The sequence below is a fragment of the Dermacentor andersoni genome, chromosome 6, assembly GCF_023375885.2.
Source record: "Dermacentor andersoni chromosome 6, qqDerAnde1_hic_scaffold, whole genome shotgun sequence".
In the NCBI taxonomy this organism is placed as follows: Eukaryota; Metazoa; Arthropoda; class Arachnida; order Ixodida; family Ixodidae; genus Dermacentor; species Dermacentor andersoni.
In genome coordinates, this window is record NC_092819.1 from 70,400,834 (window position 1) to 70,424,731 (window position 23,898).

Genomic DNA, 23,898 nt, shown 5'->3' on the forward strand with positions numbered 1-23,898 from the left:
CTGTGCGCCCGATTGAACTTCAGTGATTGGAGAGTTACGAACGTAACACTCCGAGAAATGCTCCATCTACTTTAGAAGGGTAGAGTGAATATTTAGAAACCTTAGTCTAAAAAGCACTGGTTTATGGTATAGTTATCGAATGATTCACTAAAATCCAAGAAGACACAGTAAGCGCAGAATGAGCGATCGAAGATGCCATGCAGTTGATGAATAAAAGATACTAGCTGTGCTTCGCGGGGAATATGATTTTCGATAAACATGCTGTGCGTTAGTAAAATGTGAGGTAGATTCTAGAAAGCAAGCTAGATTACTGAAAAAAAAACAAGCTCTAATAATTTACAGCAACTACTTATAAGAAGCATGGCTAAGTAATTGAGGAGGCGAGTTCCTAGGGCCATGTTTATAGATAGGAGCCACCTTCCCAATTTTTTATTCCTTCGGGAGCTCACTGGGGCTAACGGATTGTTGGAAAATGTTGGAAACTAAAGTGGACAGGGAACTTAAGGAATTCACTGTAAATGCATTCGTAGCTAGGTAATGAATGATAAGGTAATCTGTCTATGGACGTGTTAATTCCATGTAACTCAACACTCAGAGGATGCAATGGTGAGTATTCGTATTGGTAAGCCGTAAGAAAGCCAACATTGCCAGTTTTCGAAAATTGATCTTTAAATGGATCATTAAGAATGGTCCCGCATATGTTGTCGTAGGCTACATTTCCAGATGAATATTTCAGTAATTTATTATAAGATTTGTTTTTAGTATTTCAGGTTGTGCAATAGATAATTAGTTGTATTTAGCTGTTTTGAGCGCAGCCATATAGATATCTGAAGCGGATATACATGTTTCCCAGCACGCGTGAGCAGGAGATGATCTGGCTTAATAATAGAAGCGCTTTTTTTGGTTGAACAAACATTTTTGATGACCGCAGTACCACGGCGCTTGCACATTTGAAGTGATTGTTCGATTAGATATGTATGTTTCTGTTAATCTGTGAATGATATGCGCATTGAAATCGCAATAAGACTGCACGGAAGAATCATCAAAAGTTTTAACAAAATCAACAAAGAAATGACACACTTCATTGTTTATTGCTACGAAGTGACCTTTCCAATAGTCGCGTATGGTTTTTTTTTGTTTGGACTTTTTAGAAAAAGGAGCGTTAACTATAAAATTCAGCGAGAGAAGATCACTAATTCCTGGTAAGAATGTGATATGAGATGCGAGGTACGCATGTGCCGTAATTTCCAAGTCGAGGGTGTTAGCTACAGGATTTGAAATCCTGGTGTCATGAGCAACTAATTACGTGAGAGAAAAAATGGAGCATCAATTAAGAAAGCAATCAGCCTGTTGCCAGAACCGTGAAAGACTTATGGCAGGGTGTTCCATATTGTGTTTGAAAAGCTAAACTCCCCTTGCAAAAACAAAGGTCAGAAGGAAAACAAAAATATACTATCCTGATAACGTCATGCAGTTCATTATTAAATGTCTATGTTGCAGAAGGTGGTCGATAACACATGCCAAGAATCAATTTAGCGTTACTAAGAGTTAATATAACTCTAGTAATTTCTAGAGCGCTGTTTACTTGGATAGCTGATGATGGTATAAATTTTGACCCGCAAGAAGCACATCTCCTCCTCTACACTCGTTGCGGCCGCAGAGGTAAACAGTATACTGGAGCGCATCATAAAATATTTCCGAGTAAAGCACATGCGTTGGCAGCCAGGTTTCACTTAGCGCAATTATATTCACGCCCCATGTCTCTATCGCGGACAAGAGAGCGTTAGGCTTATAAATAACACTTCTTGTGTTAGTAAAGTGTACCAATACTAAGGGATGATTGTGATTGCGATGACTTGCCACTGCCCCTCTGCCTTTCCTAAAGAGTAACACCTGGTACAGCAGTGTCGCGGTGGCTTGCCTAAAGGCCACGTGTGTTCACCTCTTGAATGCGGTCGAGGTCAGGGCTGTAGTTAAAGCGTTTGTTACGCATGAGCAATCTTTTGTAGCACAATCTCAACTGAAGGAAATCTGGGTGGATCACAGCAAAATTGAATTGCCTTTTTTTTTTCGAGAAATACGGTCGCTGGGGAAGAAGTCCTCGCTCATTGAAGTGTTTTGTTGTTTCAGCTGACTGCGAAGTGAACAAATGTTTTGCTTGGACCTAAAGCTTGTGAATTTGTCTATAGCGAGACTGGTCGGCGAAAACGAGCCAAAGCGGTGCGCGCGATCTGTGAAGTCGGTGCTGAAGGATTGGAACATTCTTTATCGCGGTTGACAATTTAGATTCTGTGTCTCTCCAGATTTCTTTAGCGCCGGCAAGACGCAAAATATTGAGTTGTCACGCCTCGATCTATCTTCGAATTCATCAAGGCGTCCTTGGAAGTAATTACTGAGGTGTTTTAAACTGCCATGGGCGTTCTCTATTTCTGTTAATTTTTCGCCAAGATGATCCAAGTTCTGTGATTTTTCTTCAAGCCCGAATATTATATTTTGTATACCGGCCACCTTTGTTTCTATGTTCGTTTTCTCATTTCTAATAGGCTTCACGTCAGCACCTAGCTCATTTTGTGCTTTGGAACGTTTGAGGTAACGAGCATTTAGAACTTTTATAATTGGAACAGGACTCTCATCTTTCTTGCAGTATTTTCCGTTAAAGTTTCTATTTCAATTAGGTTATCTGAATGTGTGTTAGGGCCGGAGTTAGTTTCAATATCACCGCTTCGTAAATATAATAAAATTATAGAACAACACTCACCTACAATTTCGCACAACACTTGTCGGCACGGAAACAACATTAAGTGTGGGTCGTCAGACCATCTAGTGTCAAGAAAAGGCTTAATACACACCTTCATGGTAAAAAGTCGCTGATTAGCATCCGTGCATGCGTGCTGTTCCGTGCCCACTAAAGGGCAAGTCGATGCGCCAGTTGCTTAAATGGAGACCGACTATTGGGGATGTCGATGCGGATAGAAGCCCGAAGATAAGCCTCGCTGTCGCAGCCACGGTGTAGAACTGTTCTCGTTCACGCCCGTTGTCGAAGATTCGCATTAGCGGCAACGTCATCGGAATACGTGCTGAAGAACTGTGTACAATCGTTGACCAGGCTATGAGGAGCATTAGCAAATTCTGCATGGTAAAAAATCGGTGATTAGAATCCGTGCAACGCGCTTTCCGTGCCCATTCCCCAAGTGGTTGGCTGTAAAAGGCACCTCCATTGTCGGTGACAACCATTTTTGTGTTTTCAAACATGTTGCGTTCAAGAACGCAAATATCAGTTTTTGAATCTTCATTTCCAACTTTTTCCGCCACCATTCTCGTTCACCTATCAAGGGAAATTAAGTAAGATTACGGCCTTTTCACTCGCTCCTTCGTATTACGTAGGATAGGATAGGATACACTTTATTGCTCTAAATTACAGTCATTCAGCGGTCAGACCGAGTACTTCCATCTTCTTTTCGATGGTGACTCCCGTCTTGCAGGGTAGGCGCCCCTATTCGAGGGCACCACTGATAACTCCGCACAACTAAGGTGAACCACCTGGAATAGAGCTGCAGAACCTTCGGAAATTACCATGTTGTCCCCACGTGGCATCTATTGTGCCTTGTTTACTTGATACTCATGGCAAGTCCGAACATTATTGTTAACGTATTCTTTGGGAGTGTCTCACGTTATTTTCTCTATATATTCCGGTAGGCTTTCCAGACCTCGTCATGGCTACCCGTCTGTATTATTTATGTCTCAGGATATTGGAGACATCTGATGTTGAAACACGACGCTTCTGGTTCTGCAGTTCCATCTCTTTAATGTATTCTGAATGGGTCATATATTTTGTGTTCACATGTTTGCATATTAACTGTACGTGGTGTCTTGTCAGGGCATCTGCCTCTGGGAGTTTTTCCCCTGGCCTGCGAGCGACATCGAAAGTGAGTTGCTGTATTTCGGCTTGCCATCTCAGAAGTCCTCATTTTGGTTTAGCTAAACTGAAGAGCTTGTTCAGTGTTTGAGAATCGGCGAATAACTTGAAATGGCGCTCGTCCAAAATAATAGTGTTACAGAAGGATGAAAGAAGGGAGAAAAAGAAGAAGATTGCGAGACGCTGGCTGCTGCGTGTTGTTGATGGTCAGCCGTCCTAACTTCTCTGGCTCATCTTGTATATATATTGTAAGTAGAGACTTTCTGTACTCCCGACATCTCCGTATCAATTGGTGGTAACAATACCTTTCTGCTGAGGATGCGACGGACCAGTCAGGTATTTCTAGTAGAGTACAGCACCGGTTTCAAAATGGGAAGCATCCACGCAGACTTTGAACCGAAAGCTAAAATAAGTGAGCACACGTCGTGGGGTTTAACCAGCTGGCGAATGTGTTGAAACGACTCTTCTTTTGTACTCTTGGTTCGGCAGTCAAGCATTGTCTCTATGAATACAAAATTTTGGAAAAAGCATGTTTCCTTGTGTTGATCTTTAAGTTTACCTGGCTCAGAGGCGGGAGCACTTCAGTCAGGTGCTTGCTATGATCTTCTTTTGTTCGAAAATAGATTCCTATGTATTCTATATACACACTACAAAATCGGCCCAAGAATTTCCTTGATACTTCATCATTTTATAGAACCAACCTACGGAGTTGTTTGAACAGAAACGGAGCCTATTACTTTGGTAGACTCTTAAACTCGTCCGCAGAGCATGGAAATGGTTGTTGTATGTAGTGAGGGGCACCGGCAAATACCTCTTGCATAGGTCAATTCTTGTAAGCCATGTACATTCACCGGCTTCATGAACGACCTTGTCAACACGGTGCATGAGAAATGGAGTAACTTCCGTTTGAGGATTTAACAACCCATATTCAGTGGAACAACGAAATGAATGTAATATAATACCCAAGGCAACTATTGTTATGGATGACGCGAAAGCTTATGTTCATGGCTTGTTTGTCTCCACGTGTAATGTTTTACGTAGTTATTTTCTTTGCCATGTCTTCTTCTCACGTGTCATGCTGTGTTGCTTTCTACTGACCGGTGACTGGAGTAGAAGAAAAAGTGGCACTTCCATGACAGTAGTTGCCAATGGGTGTATTTTGATGCAAAGAAGTTCTGAATACAAATATGTTATATCACTCGGTTCCATAACTGTCCAGGGCAGCTTAGGAACAGTGCCTTCAAGCTCAATTTCCACTTCGCCATTCCCCGAAATGTTCATGCATGAACGCTTCATGTCTGGTCGCGATGATATGAATATCAATTGCGTTCCTTCCATCACCCACGCGTTAATCTCAATGCTTCTGGCCTCAAACGTCAAATTCATGCGAGCCATTCGTGTATGATTTCGAGAATTTCATCATAACTATGAATTTACACTATAATACCGATACGAATATCTTTGCTTGTAACGAAACGCTTGTTTCCTATGGTAACAGAAGCTCTGTCCCTTGTCCGCTCTGTCCGTTGATCATCAGTGTTGGGCGCGGTATATTGGACGCTATCAAACGCAGTCACAATTGGTATTGCAATGTCCAGTGGATATCAAGGCTGGGTTCGCTCTAGGCGCTGTTCATTGCGAGGAAGCAAGCCATGAATCGTGCCAGCTCACATCTTGCCGACGGCTGTTGTAGGCTCACTTTTGAAGGAAGGTTGGCTTGTTCTTGCTTCAAGGTATGGCTCTTTAAGCGTTGGTCCAACACAAACACTTCATTGGACACAACACGACTTTACACTCGGCTTTACTCTTGAAGTTGCTTTCGCTTCTCATGCGTCATGCCATGCAAAATGTAGGCCACGAGTGATGGTTCTGAAATATCGGGATCTGCAATTTGCAAAAGTATTTCCTTTCGATGAAGTACCTTCCCGAATGGGTGTTTATAGAAGAATGCTTTGTCCCATCGCTTTAATTGGTTCTTCTCAAATGCCTTCGTTAGGCGCCCTGCTCTTCAAGGATCGCTTGCATCCGTAACTCGTACCACTTCCATGCATTTATATCGAAGCAGAATATATTTATATCGCAAGTTTTTCGAGGGGTGTTTGTCATGGTTCTATTCATTGATTTCACAAGGACATTCATAAACATTATTCAATATGGGGCTGAGGTCGACTCACCATCCAAACTCCGTTTCCACGGGCATCATACACTTTTTCTATGTGTCCTGCACCGCAGCACTCTACAGTTCTATGATGTGCTCGGGGTGTCACAACTGTGAGCACGTAATCATAGACCTATTTCACTATGGTTCGCCTTGTTACTTCGGCTGACGTTTCAGCACGTAATGCTTCGTGAGCGATGGGCCGCTGTATTAGCGTGTAAAAATTTTTCACTTGCACACCCACGCTCAGCATTTGTTTCGTGACGAGCTTCGCGGAAATCGGCTTTGTCAGGGCAGGTGCGAAAGGGAGAGAAAGAGATCAATTAATTCGTTGAGGAAAAAGGGGGTTATCGAGGCCGGATGGTGGGTCCTGAATCTAGGACTCCAGTGGCCACCACTACGCATCAGGTTGGTCGAAGAGGCTAAGTTTAGTATACAGGTCAGTCCGGGCTAGAGTAAGTGGTGAAGGTTCACAAAAGCGTTCCGCGTTAATTGTTGTGCATTTAACTTCATCGATGCGAACATTGTCATGCAGTTGACAAAGGTAATGTTCAATAGCCGAGCAAGGAAAGCAAAATTAATGATCGCCAGACATCGTTTGGAATGTGTAAAGGTGGGCCTTTATCTAGGTAAGCTTATCACAGGTACCCTGACCATTAGAAAGACATATATAGAAGAACAAACGTAGATTTCTTTGCATAGTGCAGGCCAAATCCTGACTGGGAGCTTAACACTGTTGTTGCAATGAAAAGTGTAGAATCATTGCATTCTATCGGTGCTTACGTATGAGACAGAAATTTGAAGGTTAACCAAGAAGCTTGAGAACAAGGAGCGCGCAAACAACGAGGTTACGAAAAATGTAAGGCGTAACGTTAAGAGACTGGAAGGTAATGGTGTGGATCACTGAACATCCGGGAATTGCTAATTTTTTAGTTAACATTAGCAGAAAAAAATGGAGTTTGGCTGGTCATGTAATGCGTGCGGTATGTAACCCGAGCACCTTTATAGTGGTAGAATGGGGGCCAAGGGAAGGAAATTACCAAGGTAAAGTTGGAATCGGCAAGCGGAAGACGGTGGTGTTTGGAGATCGTTGGGAGACGCCTTCTTCCAGCAGTGGGCATCACATGAGCTCATCCAGCTGTTTCTGCTGCTGCTGCTCATGATGATGATGAGCGCAATGGTACAAATTTAAGCTTGGGACTCGTGATTTGCACTTCCATATCGCGTAGGCTAAAAATGGCTTCCCCTGACACCAATGATATTGGTTGGCATATCTGTATTTCCAGATGCCATACCACCGCCAGAGGTGTAGGTAGGTACTGTCTGGAGTTTCCTTTATACCCGAGTTAACTCGTCGGAAGCACCTGAATCTCCATAGAGGTTGTCCGCTTCTTCCTTTTCATAAACCTAATGCGCAAATTAAAATAAGGCAAGAAACAAATACAAGCACTGTGCCGACTCACCCCGAGTTTCTACTCCTACCCAGTGACTTGAGTTGCCTAATAGCTTGAGCCCTTAGGTATGTGCTCCTAAACTTCATGCGGTCACGGTCGTTGCCCTGCCCTTATTGCTTGTTAGCCATATGACCCTCGTCATACCATCATCGTCATGGAGTCGTCATGGAATCATTGTTACGCCACCAGCGTGGGGCCGCCATTGTCATTCAGTTGTATTCTAGCTCCATAATCCAACTCTCAGCATACCGTTGTCGCCATGCCTGCTACTCACACCCACTGATCGAAGTTGTCTGATAACACGGGCCACTAAGCATGGTGTGTTCGTGCCCCCCCCCCCCCCCCCCCGCCTTCGTTGAAGCGTCATCATACTATCTTTGCCACCCTATACGCTATACTCCTTTTCATGCTGATAGCTTTTCACGCAGGAACTTATGTCAATCTCAGAAAACGTCAGCTGCGCCCCCATGTTTCTTCTTCTTCGACTGCACCAAATGTAATGAAATTATTCAAATTATGGCGTTTTAGGCATCAAAGGCACTTTCTGAGTATGCGGCACGCCGCAGTGGGAGATTCCGGGTTAATGTTGACATCTGTGGTTCTTAACATGCACCTAAATATTAGTACACGTTGTTGTTTCTTTCATTTGGTCCCCGTCAAAATGCGGCCGCCATGGCCGGGATTTGATCGCAACAACGCCACTAAGCAACCGCGGCGGGTGTCAAAGGTAATGCTTTTTTCCTAAAAAAAGGATACACACTTTCATCGGTGCCATTTTTATTCTGCCTCTAAGTTCGCCCTCCTTCTTGGAAATTATTCCTTGTCAGCTTCGATGGTTGAATCCTTATAAAAAGAACGAGGCAGTTGATGAAGACCGGAAAAGTGAAGCAGCTTTCTTATTGTGCCTATTTTAGTTCGAAACCGATTTCAGTATAATGTATGAAGGATAATTTTCTCTTTGATGCCCTAAGCGAAACACCTCCAAGGGCTCTACGCAGAAGTATTTCTATACTTGTTTGTTACTAGCATTTCTGTCAAGGTAGGGCAACACCTTTCAATTTGTTTTTGTGTTGTTGCACGCGCCTACCAAAATATGAAATGTCGCTGTATTTTTCTTTGTTTCAGTCTCTAGCTGATGTGGTTTGACAGGTGATGTAAGTGAATGTGTCATATATTAGCCTATCATTCATTTCTATCTTCCAGGCGTACGTTTGCTGTGTGAAATAAGAGTGATGACGAGCTGAAAGATTAGTTTAATCACCTAAGTGACAGTGCCACGCAAACGAAGCGTGAAAATTCGTGCGCCTTGGACAACCTCTACCTCACTGTGAAAACTTCAGGCGCCACGACTATAAAGCACAAATCTCAATATGCGTAGTAAAAGCGGACTGACATATGCTTGCTTCGTATTTAAAATATTCCTTCCGTGAGAAACTTTCCCCGAGTTTCTACACCGACCTAGTGGCTTAAGTTGTCTAATAACTTAAGCCACGAGGCATGTGCTCCGGAACGTGATGCCACAGCAATCGTCGCATAGTCGTCATTGCAGGTTTGTCATCCGACCGTCGTCAGGCCATCATCGGCATAGAGTCGCAATGTATTCATTGCCACACCACTGTCGTGGTGCCGTCATGGTAGCTCCTGTGTAGTTACTCCAGCTTTACTATCAAATAACGCCACGCCGTCCTCGCCACGCCTTCTACTAACACCCACTGGTCAAAGTTGTCTAATAACATGGGTCACTAGGTACGTAATTGTGGTCGTGATACTGCCGCGGTCATTTATTCGTCGTCTTACTAGCTTTGTCATCGGACTCTCTTAATGACGCCATCACTATGACATCGTCTTCATACAGTCGTCATGTAATCTACCTCACACCACTGTCGCCAAGCGATCATGGTCACTCAGTTGTAGTTCAAACTTCGTCATCCAACTCTCGTCATGCCGTCGTCCCCACGCCATCGTAGTCACACCGTTATGGTCATGCCAATGTCATTACTACATCATCATACGGCCTTTGACTTTGAATCGACTTAAATCATTGGTCATTTTATGCAGTTATGTGGTCGCCAATACATTTTTATAATCCGACCATCCCATGCCATCATCGACATTTGCCTTGTCGCCAGGCAGTCGCTATCGCGCATCCGTTGTCTGGCCGTCGTCTTCATACCTCCATACTCCTGCCTTCGTCAATACTCCAGCTTCGTCATCCAAATCCCGTCATAGGGTCATCGCGACGCCATCGTCGTGATTCCATTTCCTTTGTCATACTATCGTCGTGTACAGTCGCCGTCATGCTTTCGTTGTGCTACCGGCTAGCGATGACATCACGATTGTTCCGTCGTCATCTTTATAACTTTGACAATTGACTCTTTCACGCCGCCGTCGTCTGTAATTGTCGTTACGCAGGTGTTTTCATTTCATTGTCTTCGTGCTTTCGTCGTCATGCTGTCGTTTCCCAATCGACATCACTTTAGAGACGTCAAGCCATAGTCACCAGACCGTCTCCGCCAAACCATCGGCGTGATTCTTTGTTCGTAATTCTATCACTATCATGCCATCATCATCCAATCTTGACTGTGCCGTCGTTGTGATGCCATCATTTCAATGCGTTTCGTCAGAGGCAAGTGTCATGAATGCGTTTTCATGCGAGCGTCTTCATGCCATCGCGGTCGGGCTCATCAATCTGGCTTCACCACCTTGTTGACTTACTACCGCCATCATCGCGCCAAATTCGTCATACGCCTATCATGTGTGATTATCCCGAGAGCCTGCGACTGCTTCTAGAATGGGTTACGCTCTGTAATATATGTTGTCAGTAGTAGTACTTATTACTGACGACATATGATGTCTCTATACTCTAAATATAAAGCGGAGCTTTGTTGCCTCCCCTAAATCCCTTTGTGTGTTGTCGGGGCGGCTTGCTGAGTGGACTGGCCTTGAACTTCGTACTTCTGCAAACGCAGCGTGAGGCCTAGTGGCGTTGAGCACACTGCTGTTTAAAATAGGCGATAAATTATGGCATATGACTCTGTAGAGTGTTGGTCCACGAAATTTCAATAAAGGACAAACTTCGTAATAGGCGCGCGCACAAGTTGGCGCTATATCTCGCAACTCGTATTTTTGCTTACATTTCGGCTGAACCTTTCTTGAATTAATGAGCGAATTCTGGGGTTTTACGTGCCGAAACCACGATTTGATTATGAGGCATGCCGTAGTGGGATACTGCGGTATAATTTTGACGACCAGGTGAACTTTAAAGTGCCCCCAATGCACGGGACAGGCCGCCACGGCCGAAATTTTATTCGGCGACTGCGTGCTTAGCAGCACAACACCATGGCCGCTGAGCCACCACGTCAAGTTAAACCATTCTTGGGTTGCTGTGTATGGTCCGCTGTTCCACAAGGGGTATATGTCCTACGTATGTGTAGTACATTATCGTGCATGCACCTTTTTCGTAACTATGGACACTATAACGTAAAACTATTCCCACATGTTTCGATTCCAATCTTTTGATGTCGAATTCGCGTAACTGCCGACGCAAGCATCGAGCGGGGACCCGCAGGGTTGTCTGCACAGACCAATCAAACGTTCTCCTCGTTCATAGGGGGTCACTTTTGTTTGCTTTGAAAACAAATAACATTGTCTACACTGAGCGGCTCTCTTATCTAATTAGCTGACAAGAGCCGAGCAGCACGCTCAAGTGGAGAGAGATTCGATGGGCCCGAGCCAGTGCACTGAAAATCGATAAGCGGATGAAGAGGGTTGTGCCGGCGTCTGCGATTAGTCCGCTTCCCCTTACTTTTCTTGCGCTGGCTGGTCGAAAATCGCGGCGACATTCAATGGAAGATTAAGAAGGCCACTAAAACGGATCCTAAGCAGAGTTGGCGGAACGAGGTCGTTAACGTGCCGAATGTACGCGAAAACATTACATGGCCGCGCAAAATGTTTTAAATGTAGACACTGCCTGAGTGATCGGCGGCAGCCATATTCTATTCCTCACGGGAGGGGGCAGCATGTGGCTATTCAGAAGAAAATTCAGTTTTGTTCGGCATATTAATGTATCTCTAACGCGTACACATCACTTTGACGCGATGAGTTTTCACTGCTTTGTGATGTTGCGCGACAGGCAGGGGAAGCGGGTGCAGCCCGAAAACTTTTCACCAATAGCCGGGGTCTAATGGCGAAAAGGCGCCGAATTAGAAGTAACTATTTTTTTTTCCTTTTTTCCAATCATGCATAATCAGTGTCTTCAAGTCATATCAGATGGGGAGCTATCGTGCTTTCATGACGTCGCGTGACAGACAGGCGAAGTGGGGGTGGTCCAAAAAATGTTTGACCAATCGCCGATGGCTGCTTGCAGCATTGGAATATAAAAGCTTGGAATAGATTTACATTATAGCACCCTATCTGTCTATTGGAAAGCAAGAAATGTGGAAATAAAGAAAATTAGGATAAATATGCATCATAAGCAAGCATCATACATCGCCTGCGTCCTCGTGATAATTGGACGTTGGAGTTTTACGGTGTGCAACCGCCTGAATAGTTGTCTACATTTCGGCGTGGCTTCTGAAAGTTGTTGTGCATACATGAAAACATTTCTTTAGATCAAAGTTCTGTCTTGTGGGGTGCAAGTACTGAAATCGTTCATGCGATCAAACATAGCATAGCATGAAAATAGGTAGAGTTGAACACAGACATAGATTTTAAACGTATTCGTTTAAATAAATGCGAATTGAAAAACCTAACTTCTGTTTTTTATTATATAACTGAAATACTACGTTCAACTATTTCTGTCAAAGATTCTGCGGAATGCTGTTGCCGAACCGCTGTCATCATGTTTCTTTTAAACAATGCCACACTGTTGTCGACCGCTCAGGTATCGTCCTCCAGAATGATTGCAGAGTTCATGAGAAGCCCAAAAGAGCACTAGACTTCTTTGTACGACACAAGAAAACTAAAAGCAGTATTTTGTTGGGCGCACCTAGAATATATATATCGGCCCCTCTGTGTGTACCGATATTTTCGAGGTTACGCTCCCGAGAATTCGTTGAAGGTGGACTGCATTCTTTTCTTCGAGGCAGCCCGAAAATTAAACTGTATGCCGATCATTTGTACCAGTTAACGAAAATATTCTGATTTATAATTATATTTATTAGATGCTCCACTGCTTCACGAAATGTATTGCGATATGAAAATTCGGGTATATGCTTGTTGTAGTGCATAGTTATGTGTATCTCTGTCTATGTTCAGACTGTCTTGTTCTCTGTCCGCAATATGCAAAATAAATAATTTGTCTCTGTAGTCATTTCTATGCTTGTCGTTCGCAGTACTATCTGTTCTAAGTCATGAAAATATATTGCCTTCGCTTGAGATTTCTGCAGCCTGTGAACTATGCTATAATGAGTTCATGCATATTGACCTATTGTTTCAAATGCACCAGTAGCTACTTTACTCCAGAAGGATAGGTTGCTCGCGCGTATTAGCTTAAAAACTAATCGTATACTTGTTACTATAATTATCAATACACCTATTGAAAGATATTACATTTCCTCGGTGTATAAAATGAAGCACTGTGACGAAGTATGGTGCCAGCAGCTTTAACCACACTAAATCCTGTAGCAATATATTTGAATGATTTGTACTTTCGTCTGGCCTAATACAGAGTTTTCTTTCATTGCAGATATTCTCCCGGTTTCCCGACGTTGTGGAGATTTCCAACTGGAACGACGATGATTTTTTTGAGTGCTTGAAGGGCAAACAAGTTTTCTTCGATCCTCAAGCCAAGAAAACCACATATATATTCACTTATAAAGGCCACAACGGAGCAGATAAGTACGTGTTTAATCATTACAGAACGAAAAATCTGCCCGCCTTTCACCCTGTGAAAGTGGACGTACAGCGAAACTGTTACCGACGTTAGACAAGTACCACCACAACAAGCAACGTACGTAACACGCGCGCAAGTGTGCAGTAGTGCGTAATACATCGTCATTCTTCGGGCCCAGCGACATGCGCAGTTTACGTCACAAAAATTCGGAAAGTGCGACTTACACGTCAGCTGCAGACACCCTAACTTCGAATCGGTATTCGAATCCACGAGAGAACATAACTCTGTTACACGGAAACTTAAAGACAAATTCATTTTGAGCTGCCATCTATGGTTTGTCTGTGTGGCATCGACCGCCAGGTGACTGTACTGTTATTGGACAGTATTTTCCAGAATGTCGGTTACGATCGCCGCACACGCTGTGCGAAAGATGTAACTGGCCGAGCGCCCACGCATCAAGGGCACATACATTGTGTACACACGTTCCTCGCGAGTGGAAGCACGTGGGTGGAAGTGCTGCATACATCGTAATTTGTGTCGGTCCTCCACCTAGCGCAAGTGCGTCAAAAAATTAATTGACTTTCTCGAAGCAAATGCATCAGACAAATCGCGACACACGATTTGCACACAACCTGTATACATGACATCATCGGGTTGTAATTCGAATACACGGTAAAACATAACTGCTACGTGGAAACTGAAACAGAAACCCTTGTTCCAGTGGCCGTTGGACGTCTGTCTCAGTGGTCGCGGCCGCGGCCGCCATGTTGCGGTAGTGTTATTTGGTTCAGCACAAGCCGAAAAACATGACCGACTAGAGGCTAGCAATTTCGCTGTAAAAGAAGCAAACAGTGCTCCCTGAGTTATTGCTAAAAAAATTAAATTATGGGGTTTTACGTGCCAAAACCAATTCTGATTATGAGGCACGCCGTAGTGGAGGACTCCGGAAATTTCGACCGCCTGGGGATCTTTAACGTGCACCTAAATCTAAGTACACGGGTGTTTTCGCCTCTATCGAAATGCGGCCCCCATGGCCGGGATTCGATCCCGCGACCTCGTGCTCAGCAGCCCAACACCATAGCCACTGAGCAACCACGGTGGGTCCTGAGTTATTGCTGCTGGGGGCAATCAGCTGGACGCAGTGCGGGTGCCAATGAAGCATTTTACTTTTAGGTTTCCTTTTATTTGCTGCGTACTCAAGCATTAGGAATTAGGGCTAATATTCAAAACCATCTCTCCCGTCTAAAGAAACATAGCTTGAATATAAAATGTGCGTATATACTCATTTGGGTTAGGGTAGGTACATAGGGACCGTAGGTAGAATCATAGCGACAGGAGAGCAGAATACCCATGACTGAAGTATGGTATAGTTGACGTAACTATGACATTTTCATTCCTAAGAAAGCAATATTGGTGAAGAAGGAATTTCATAATAAACGCATACTGTTAATTTGTCTTTGTAAGACAGACAGACAAAGTGAACGGCTACGAGCAAATTCAACACCTTGGAAAAACTACTATCTTTCCAGTTCTCAAAGAATTGTAAATACCGGTGCATTACGCCAATTAGGCAGGTAAAACGCATCTGCTAAATTTAAACTTAATAAAAAGAAGACAGATTGAAACTGCTCACTCAGATAAAAGCAGCTGACATAGAAGTTGCAAATTCGTAGAATCACTATCAGTCAAATAAAACAATTTCGGCAGGATATTAATGAGAAGATGTATATTCCAGCTTAAGGCAGGTGTATTGCATGTGTGAAGGTAGGTATATCTGTAATGTATGCGTATGGATAATGAATTTGTAATGTAGATGCATCTCGACTTGCTGGTGCATCTCGACTTGCTCCGTGCCTAGGGCACTATATGTGCTTCACTACTCCATGTGCAATCACCTTTTGTTGGGCACAGGGAGTATCGCGCTGTTTATGTGGGTCGATCCTCGTGGATGTGCAGCCTAGCAATGTCATGGTATATGTAGTCTGGTGAGTTTAAAATTATGTGCCACAGGAGCGACTTTTGCCGCAGGTACCATTAAGCATCTGTGCTCGGCTGAAAGGGTTATCAATGTTTACGTACCACTGTGTATGTTGGGTTGTGTTTGAGCTTGCCTTCGATCTTAAACCTTGACCTTACAAAATTTTTGTCTTTTTATTAGAAATATAACGCTCCAGCACATAATCTTTACATAACCGTTCGCTACGCAGCCTTTTTAGCATTTCCACAATCATTCTCTACAGGTGGTGAATGTTTTGCATTATGCAGATGTCAAATGGAGCTAGATTTGCCAAATGCTTAATACGAATAGCATTCTCTGCCTACTTCAGCCGTTTCGAGTCTCTCTGTCTGACTGTCTATGTATGTATGTATGTATGTATGTATGTATGTATGTATGTATGTATGTATGTATGTATGTATGTATGTATGTATGTATGTATGTATGTATGTATGTATGTATGTATGTATGTATGTATGTATGTATGTATGTATCTTTCTGTCTGTCCGTCTCTCCGTTCGTTTGTCTGTCTGTAGCCTCTTACGCCGGCCCATAGGCCCAACTTGCCTGCCTGCTTTGGTCACTAGGTACGTGCTTGCGATGGTGATGCCGTCGTGCTCGTTCCATTATCTTCATTCGAGCTTCGCGATAGATTAGTATTTTCATGCCGTCGTCGTCACACCTTCTACCACGACTTAGTGACCCAAATTGTCGAATAAATTGGGCTGTAAGATATGAGCTCGTGGTCGGGATGCCGTCGTTGTTGCATTGCCGCTATTCCAGCTTTGTAATGCTACACTCGTTATGCAGTCGACGCCACTTCATATTCGTCACACATCCGTCATGAATTCGTTGTCACACCGCCATAGTGGAGTCTTTGCGGTCGCTAAGTCTTCATCATTCCAGCTTCCTTACCTGACTCCTGTCATGCTATCGTCGTCATATAGCCTCTTCCGCCAAGGTACTGGCCGAAGTTGTTTACCTGTTTGGACCACTAGGCAGTAATCTTGGTCGCGATGTCACCGTCTTCGTTTCATTGTCATCGATTCAGCTTTGTGATCACTACGTCATATCGTGGTTGCTGCATCGCCGTCATTTGAGCTTCATGATCCAGCCCTCATCACGCCATCTTCGTCATACAGTCGTCATACATTTCTTGTCACACCGCCATAGTGATGCCATTGTGGGCCTTCAATTGTCATTGTTCCTGCTTCGTGAGCTGATGCTCGTCACGTTGTCGTCCTCATGCCTTCTACGACACTGTGATTCAAGTAGTCTAATAGCTTGGGTCACTAGATATGTGCTCGGGTCATGATGCTGTCACGTTCATTGCATCGCTGTCATTCCAGCTTTGTTATCCGACACTCTTGATGCCTTCGTCGTCATAAAGTTGTCGTCGTTACGCGGTCGTTTTACGATCGTTATTACTTCAATAACGTCATCTCTCTGTCGTCATTGTGACAGCACTTCAGCGCTCACTGCCTTTCCGTCGAGAATGCTGCGTCAAGCTGTTAACGCGCAAACTATTCGTGACATGAAAACAACGGGTTCGCAATGTTAAAGAAACAAAATGCGGGCAAGATAGATGACGATTATCGTTATGGGATAAGATAAGCCCCAAAGGGTGTAGGTTTTTGTAAGGGCGAACATGAAGTTAACACATTCCAGCAACGCGCGGTACTTAAATCTATTCCGTTTCTGCCCCGAACTATATCAGTGAAAACACTCTTCTACCAGGCCTCATGCTGTTATCTCGCATCACACTATCTAAAGACTGCGCTTGATTAGATGTAAGGTGATGCTGCGGGACGGGAAATTCGCACAGTATATCACTACGTAGCTTGCAGCGCAGCAGTGCTTCCAAGGATGCGCAAGGGACTCCAACAGCGGGGAAGGGGACTGGTCGCGCATTTTATGAGCGCCTACACACGTGCACACGCCGGCTGATCCTGAGCCGAGAACTGGCGTAGCTTCCTCCGTCATATCGTATTCTGGGGTTGCGCGCACACACAGAGTGGCTGCGGCTGAGCATGCATGATCTGTGCTCCACCCGTCCCCAAATGCGTTGGTGGTCGCTGTCATGTTCTTGCAGTGGGAGGACCATCAAATATGGAACGAACCGCTACAGCATTGCCCACACTACGTGCAGCCCGGTGTACGCGGAATCGAGGAGAATGTTCACGCGGAAATTGTGGCCACGTTGCCGAAAACGAACAGCGCCTTCATGTCTACTGCGTTCGTCACGATACCGCGAAACGAAGACTACAAGGCGATTGAGTGTTGTTGGACGGCAGACCTTTCATTGTGCAAAAAAAGAATACTTGGCTGAAGGCCAACAACAGCACTGCAAAAAAGCAGTTGCGGCTTTTAAGGAGTGCCTGGAAAAACCAAAACCTCAGGTTCTCAGTACACGTGTCGTGGTTGACTCCACTATTGCATTTTCTTTGAATACTAGAATATCAGGTTGTACAATATGTAGCTCACGTGTGTCGTTCTTATATGTTTTATGTATGTCATGTAGATTCGTATTGACCTGCAGGCAGGTTTCTGATTTATTTGTGTACTTTATCTCTAGTTTATGGAAATGTGCACATATCTTAACGTCCTCTGGCTTTCATAGGTAGGAACAACTATGCAAATTACAGTAGTAGTTGACTGTCGCCAGTGCATATGACTTTTTTGCACCTTTTCTGTGCTTGCCCGGCAAGAAAGAATAGCCGACATCAATATAAGTGCCTGAATGCTATTCCAGATTAAAATACCAAAGAACAGCAGGTCATTGAAACAGAAAGTTTCAACACAAAATAGATAAAAAGGTAGCGGCGAAGTGAAAATAGAAATATTTGTATATTTTCATACTTTAGAAGTACAGGCTACATACACTGCATACATCCTATACTTATCCAATCAGTAGATTTCCAAAATTTGAAAACGCCACGTTACCTTATATCGGAGAATGACGGTTAAATTATTTTCAGTAGACGAATTGGGCAAAGAAAATATCAGGCAAGACTGCTGGAAGGGAAAACGAGTCCATATGCGTATTTTACCACTTACATAGCAAGCCAATTGCAATCGCAGTGCTGCAGCTAGCACTGCGAAACTTGAACGTTGTTTTTTGTATCTGCTGCTTCCTTTTTCACATCTGACTCATTGATGAATCTTTATTCCACATTATTGTCATTATTGTCGAGGTCCATGTTGCTAACGCAGGCGCGTTTTCTGCCTCTTTCGATCAATTTAACGGAAAGCCTGAAAATGAGCAACATGTCGTTACATTGCCGAAAAAGGCCTAATTTTAAACTCTTAGGTGAGTTCTCTTTTCTACACGATACAGAGTAATCGCTAAAATATTTATTGGTACAGCTGCCTAACAGTTTTCCCGATGCTTTCACAGGACAGATGTCGCTTACCATATTAGCCAAGGCCCAGCGATAAATGAAATCATCTACTACCTGGACGATGGTAAGTATAAAAGCCAGTATCCAGTAATAGTATGCGAGAAGTTCAACAGCATTAACAATGTGTGGCATAAAATATGGGCCTTTGATGCGCTTCTGTCATCTGCTCCTCCGAAAATGCCGACTGGTATACATATCTAGTTTTTGAATACGTAATGTTATCTACAAATTACAACTCCACAAGTAACTTCAGCATACTGACTTACTACAAATGTATAGCGGATCTTCATTTCCGTTATCTACGGCAATAATTCTCCATGCACGATCAAAATTTGTTCCAAGGACATGAGGTAATGTCTTAATCTATTTGCACATTTGACAGATGTACAGCACAAGGACAAGGGAATCTTGCATTACACTGACTACACCACTTGCAACGTCATTCAAGGACCTTATCACGGAGACCGTAAGATTAAATTATGGTATTTTTAACGGATGGGCACGCATGGTAATTTCTCCAAAGGCTGAGGCCTAAAGACGCTTGAAAACGTCATTCTTGGATGGAACACCATGACTCAGATTATTGCGGGCGTAGACCAGTGAACTAACTTTTATGCAAAGGGGAAGAGAGAGACACATTTCAGGAGTATGGCAGAACTCGAAGTGCCTGATGGGGCTCACACCCCTACAGTCACAGTATCTGACAGTCAGCAGCTAAAGCACTGCATCCCACAACGAATATAATTTCATGCGATTATCTCCAACACATTAGGAGCATGCAGACTTAATAACCCCATCCAGGAGCACTTATAATCAGCAGATTTTCTATTTTGTGTAAAGCGGCAACCCCCTTTGAAACACCGTTTTGTAGTGTTAAAAAGAAATACACACTTTAATAACGTCTTTAACGTATTCGTAACGTTAAGGAAATGTAATAATTGAAATTCAATTTTTAGGAACCTTTAATATTTTATCTGCCCTGTTCTACAAGAGATGACCCTCAATTTCTAATTATTTTGGGCATGACTTCAGGAATGAATTTAACTTTTATTATTAGCTGCATGATTCGACTATATATACATGACGGTAGTACGCCGAAGTAGGATGTCGCCTAGAAATATCTCCATGTAGCGCGCAACCTCTGATCAGAGATAATGAAACTCATTTACATATTTATTAGTAATAAGTGAACCACAGTTTGGGCATTCCCAAATTGAGTGATTGTATCAAAGCAATGGTGACTCAACCCTTGCTACTGCGCTACTAAACTGCCATGAGCTGAAGGTAGCAGTCAAAAGTTCGGTCACCTTGTAACTCACATGCTATATTAGCGGTTCTGTGCTTAGCAAGAAAAGTGCAACTATTCGTGCCGAACATTTATTCCAATATCGTGTTGACAGTGTCACGTCGTACTGTGATTATGCGAACATAGGTAGCGTGCTGTCAACCTACAGAAAGGTTCAGTAGCGGAATGTATGCTGCACGAAGTAGTGTTTTGTGAATTTCTAGCATGAAAATAAGTTAGTCCATTGGATTGACTGTTTTACTTGTTGCGTCTTACAAATAGGTAGTTTGGTTTTAGCTGTGCATGTTTTATGTAGCGAAGAGATCCTGGTCAAGTTTAATTGACGCGATGCTTACGATTTATGGGTATGCCTTGTGGCTCTTTAACTATTTTATGTGCATTTTCTTTTCCAGAGTGCATGCTTTTTGTTTCAAAAGAATCCGCTGACAACGTCACACAAGACTGCATAGAACAGTATAATGACATTTGTGGCGCTGGATTCAGCATGTATGCCCGCGACTTGTGTCCGGACGACGAAGAATAATACTGAAACATCTATCGCATTTCGTTTACCACTGTAAGTCCTCATAGTTGCACATGTCTACACCCCACTCATGTCCCATTTATGAAGAATATATCCTGTCTATTCGATAAGATGCCTGTCGCTATGCACTCTTTTTAGCGGGCATTTTATGCTCACACTGGTACACTGGTGTGGGCACTATGTAACAATTCCCGAAAGGCCACCACAGCAAAGTCCAGTCCACCATACATTCACCATACATACCATACATACAACAATCACCATACATACATACAATCACTTTTCATAGTTATATTTTACTTTGGAGCAAATGCTTATTAGAAAAAATATCACACCACTTCGTTCATGCGCCGGATGGGAGCATAGACTTGTATTCACTCACGAACTTGTTTGTTGACACAATTTCTCCGTACTTCAGTTTCCCGACGATGTAAAGTGTAATTGATATAGAGAAGCAAATACTATGATGCCACTTTACGTTATTATGTACACCAATAAACTTTACTGAGCGAAGACTGCGTAAAACAAAAAAAGAAGACCAGTAAAACAAAAAAAAACAATTACACCTTTTCCAATCAAAATAAAGGCCTAATATAAATCTCCCTTTTCCTTCTTCCAGTGTCTCCTTGGTTCTATGGTTGTAAATAACAAAACAAAGGGAAGCCCCTAAGTTCTCTGTATTTTTCTGGCATCCTCTTTTCTTGTCTATTTATTGGAAAGTCCTGTAAGTAAGATCATCGAGGGCACCGATTTTCGGAAATAATACTGATGCCTCCTTCAGTGCATTTTGCGTGCATCATCCCTAAAGAAGTGGAGCACGCAATATTAACGTAGACGAGGAAACATTTTTACCGGAATTATCGCCAGCTTATCTGAACCATCACGACTGCCTCAACGTGGCGTCTTACAGAGCGCCTCTCGTAGACGTCACATTTTGTTGGAGATGTGGGGTACTATAGAACATACCAAGCAGTCGAGCCGTACCAAGCATAGCATTTGATCGCATAATGCATTCCTTTTAATTTTCTCTTTTAGAAAACGCCAATGCTTTTTTTCAGTGTGGTTAATGGCGTTAGACTTAGTTATGGCCAATGTGCAACTCGCTTTGTTGCCAATGGTATACTCTCAAATCCTTACACATCCGTTCTTTCGTGAAACATGGATGTTCATAGTCCGCGCTACTCTTCGCCCTTTACGTAGAACCGCTCTGGTTGAGCATTCTGAAATGCACCTATGTTCGTGATTATAATATTCGGGCTAATGAAGTGAAAATATTAGCATTCATCATTCTTTTGCAAGGACAAGCCCCGTATCCATAAAACCCCTTTTCACCATTAAGGAGTTTGGTACTGTCTGTGGTGTGAAAATGAACAACCTTAAGGGCTCCATGCTATGGTCTGAATCTTGGGTCATTACACCAGCACATTCTGCTGGCATTGTATGGTCCTCGGCGCCAGCTAAATATCTAGGAGTTTTGATGCATCCCGTAAGTTATGCACAGACTACTAGAGACAGCGCGATCCATTCCTCTAGCGCTATACGAATGCCTTTGTTCCGCAACATCTTTCAGTATTTGGAACAACAGAAGCCTTCGACAATTCCACCCCACTTTTCTGTATCTTCCAGGTTCTTAACTGCACAAGGCTCCACTTTAAAATTTATGAGATAATTTTTTTTGAACAATTCTATGGCCTTCCAGTTTTAAACTTATTACCAGTGAATGGTGGAAGATTACGGTCTGGGCATTTGCATGCGTGACATTGGTTTCTCGCTTCATGTCTTTTTTTTTGGTGGGGAGTGGGGGGATAGCTCTCATTATATATTAGGAGCCTTCTTTCAGGTTAAACGGCCTCATGTCTTACGCGAAAGTGGTGTCTTCGAATTGACTTTCTTCATAAGGTTTACGGAGGTTCATGCGTAAGGTTTATTCACTTTCCTAAGAATATATGTTCACTGCGTCAAGAAAAATTTCATATTTGATCTAAATTGCAAAAAAGAAACAAGGCCACTGGAAAGGAGGAACAGACAGCATGAGCGCTACTCCAAACGCAGGCTTATTCGCTGAAAAACACGTCTATTTATCGGTAAACAGTGACCAAAAGCAATGTACATCATTACGCCCGCACGTTCCAAACCACCTAAAAACGTTGAATACATCTAACATTTAATTGTGAAATGGCGTGTTCATAAAAACACAAAAGACAAAAATCAGCTAGAGCTTTAGGCATACAAACCAGCGGTTACTTCGGCTTTTATCATGTGGCCGTTGATAGCGTTGCACTTCGCGGGAAAAATATCGTGCGTACTTGAGTTTCTGTTTTTGCATTTGAAGTCAAATATGAATTTTTACAAGCTCGCCCAAATTTCAGGTCTTGTAATGGAAGCACTTTTAAAATATTCATTCTCGATGGCGTAATCTCGATGCTATGGAAACATGCCGGCATTACAATGATTGCTGAACCCCCCAGACTAAGCCATCAGAATATGAAGCCTTTAATCCATCTCGCTAACATCATGCGCGGCAAAGCTTTCCCTGCTCATGGTTCACGATAGACTCTCTCTCTGCTTGGAAGATAACTAAAACATCCTAAAAACTATGTATGGATTCCTACCGCAATGTTATACACAAGATACCCTTCTGCAAATAAAAGAATGCGTTATTGTCGAGCTCAGCACTACGCCACAGAGGACTATTCTAGCCCTTCACGTTAAAGGCGCCTTCAACAATGTGTCTTATGAGGCCGTGTTGAAAAACTGTGAAGACACTAACTGCTGGCAAAGGGTCTACAACTACGCCCCAGACGTCCGCTCTAACCGAACAGCAACCGTAGGCCTTGGGAAATTACGCAGTGACACAGTCACACAGAATTTCGCAGTCTCCGAAAAAAGCAATCCTCGAGGATTAGTGCCATCTCCATTATTTTTCAACTTTGCAATAATAAAACTGCCCGAGAGTCTGTGCGGTATTGCGGGATTCAATCATCCCATTTACTACGACGATATCATATTTTGGGCCGCAGGAGGCTCTACGGGGGAACCACAAGACGCCTTACATGAAGTCGCTGACTGCACGGAGAAATTTCTCAAAGCGTGCAGCCTCTCCTGTGCCCTTGAAGAACCAGAACTGCTTTTACTACGCAGAAAGAGAGGTAGACCACCGCGTTCAACGCCCCAGCCGGGCGTCGAACATTAGGGCACCATCATCCCATTGGGAGATACTCTGCGCGTGCTGGGGCTAGTTCTTCAATAGAACACAGCGGGATCGGCCGCCCTAGAGATGCTTGATAGTACCCTTACTCAAGTCACACATC

General features: G+C 43.4%; 1 protein-coding gene across 1 annotated transcript in view; it reads left to right on the top strand.

The window, feature by feature from the left end:
- Nucleotides 1–20,697, top strand: part of LOC129382443 (uncharacterized) — a 41,531-nt gene extending 20,834 nt beyond the window's left edge. Inside the window, exons 2-5 of the mRNA XM_055066375.2 lie at nucleotides 13,215–13,366; nucleotides 18,755–18,822; nucleotides 19,141–19,224; nucleotides 20,457–20,697. Coding sequence (XP_054922350.1) covers nucleotides 13,215–13,366; nucleotides 18,755–18,822; nucleotides 19,141–19,224; nucleotides 20,457–20,587 — 435 coding nt within the window. The 3' untranslated portion in view covers nucleotides 20,588–20,697. The remainder of the gene's footprint in view (nucleotides 1–13,214; nucleotides 13,367–18,754; nucleotides 18,823–19,140; nucleotides 19,225–20,456) is intronic.
- The last annotated feature ends 3,201 nt before the right edge of the window (nucleotides 20,698–23,898 follow it).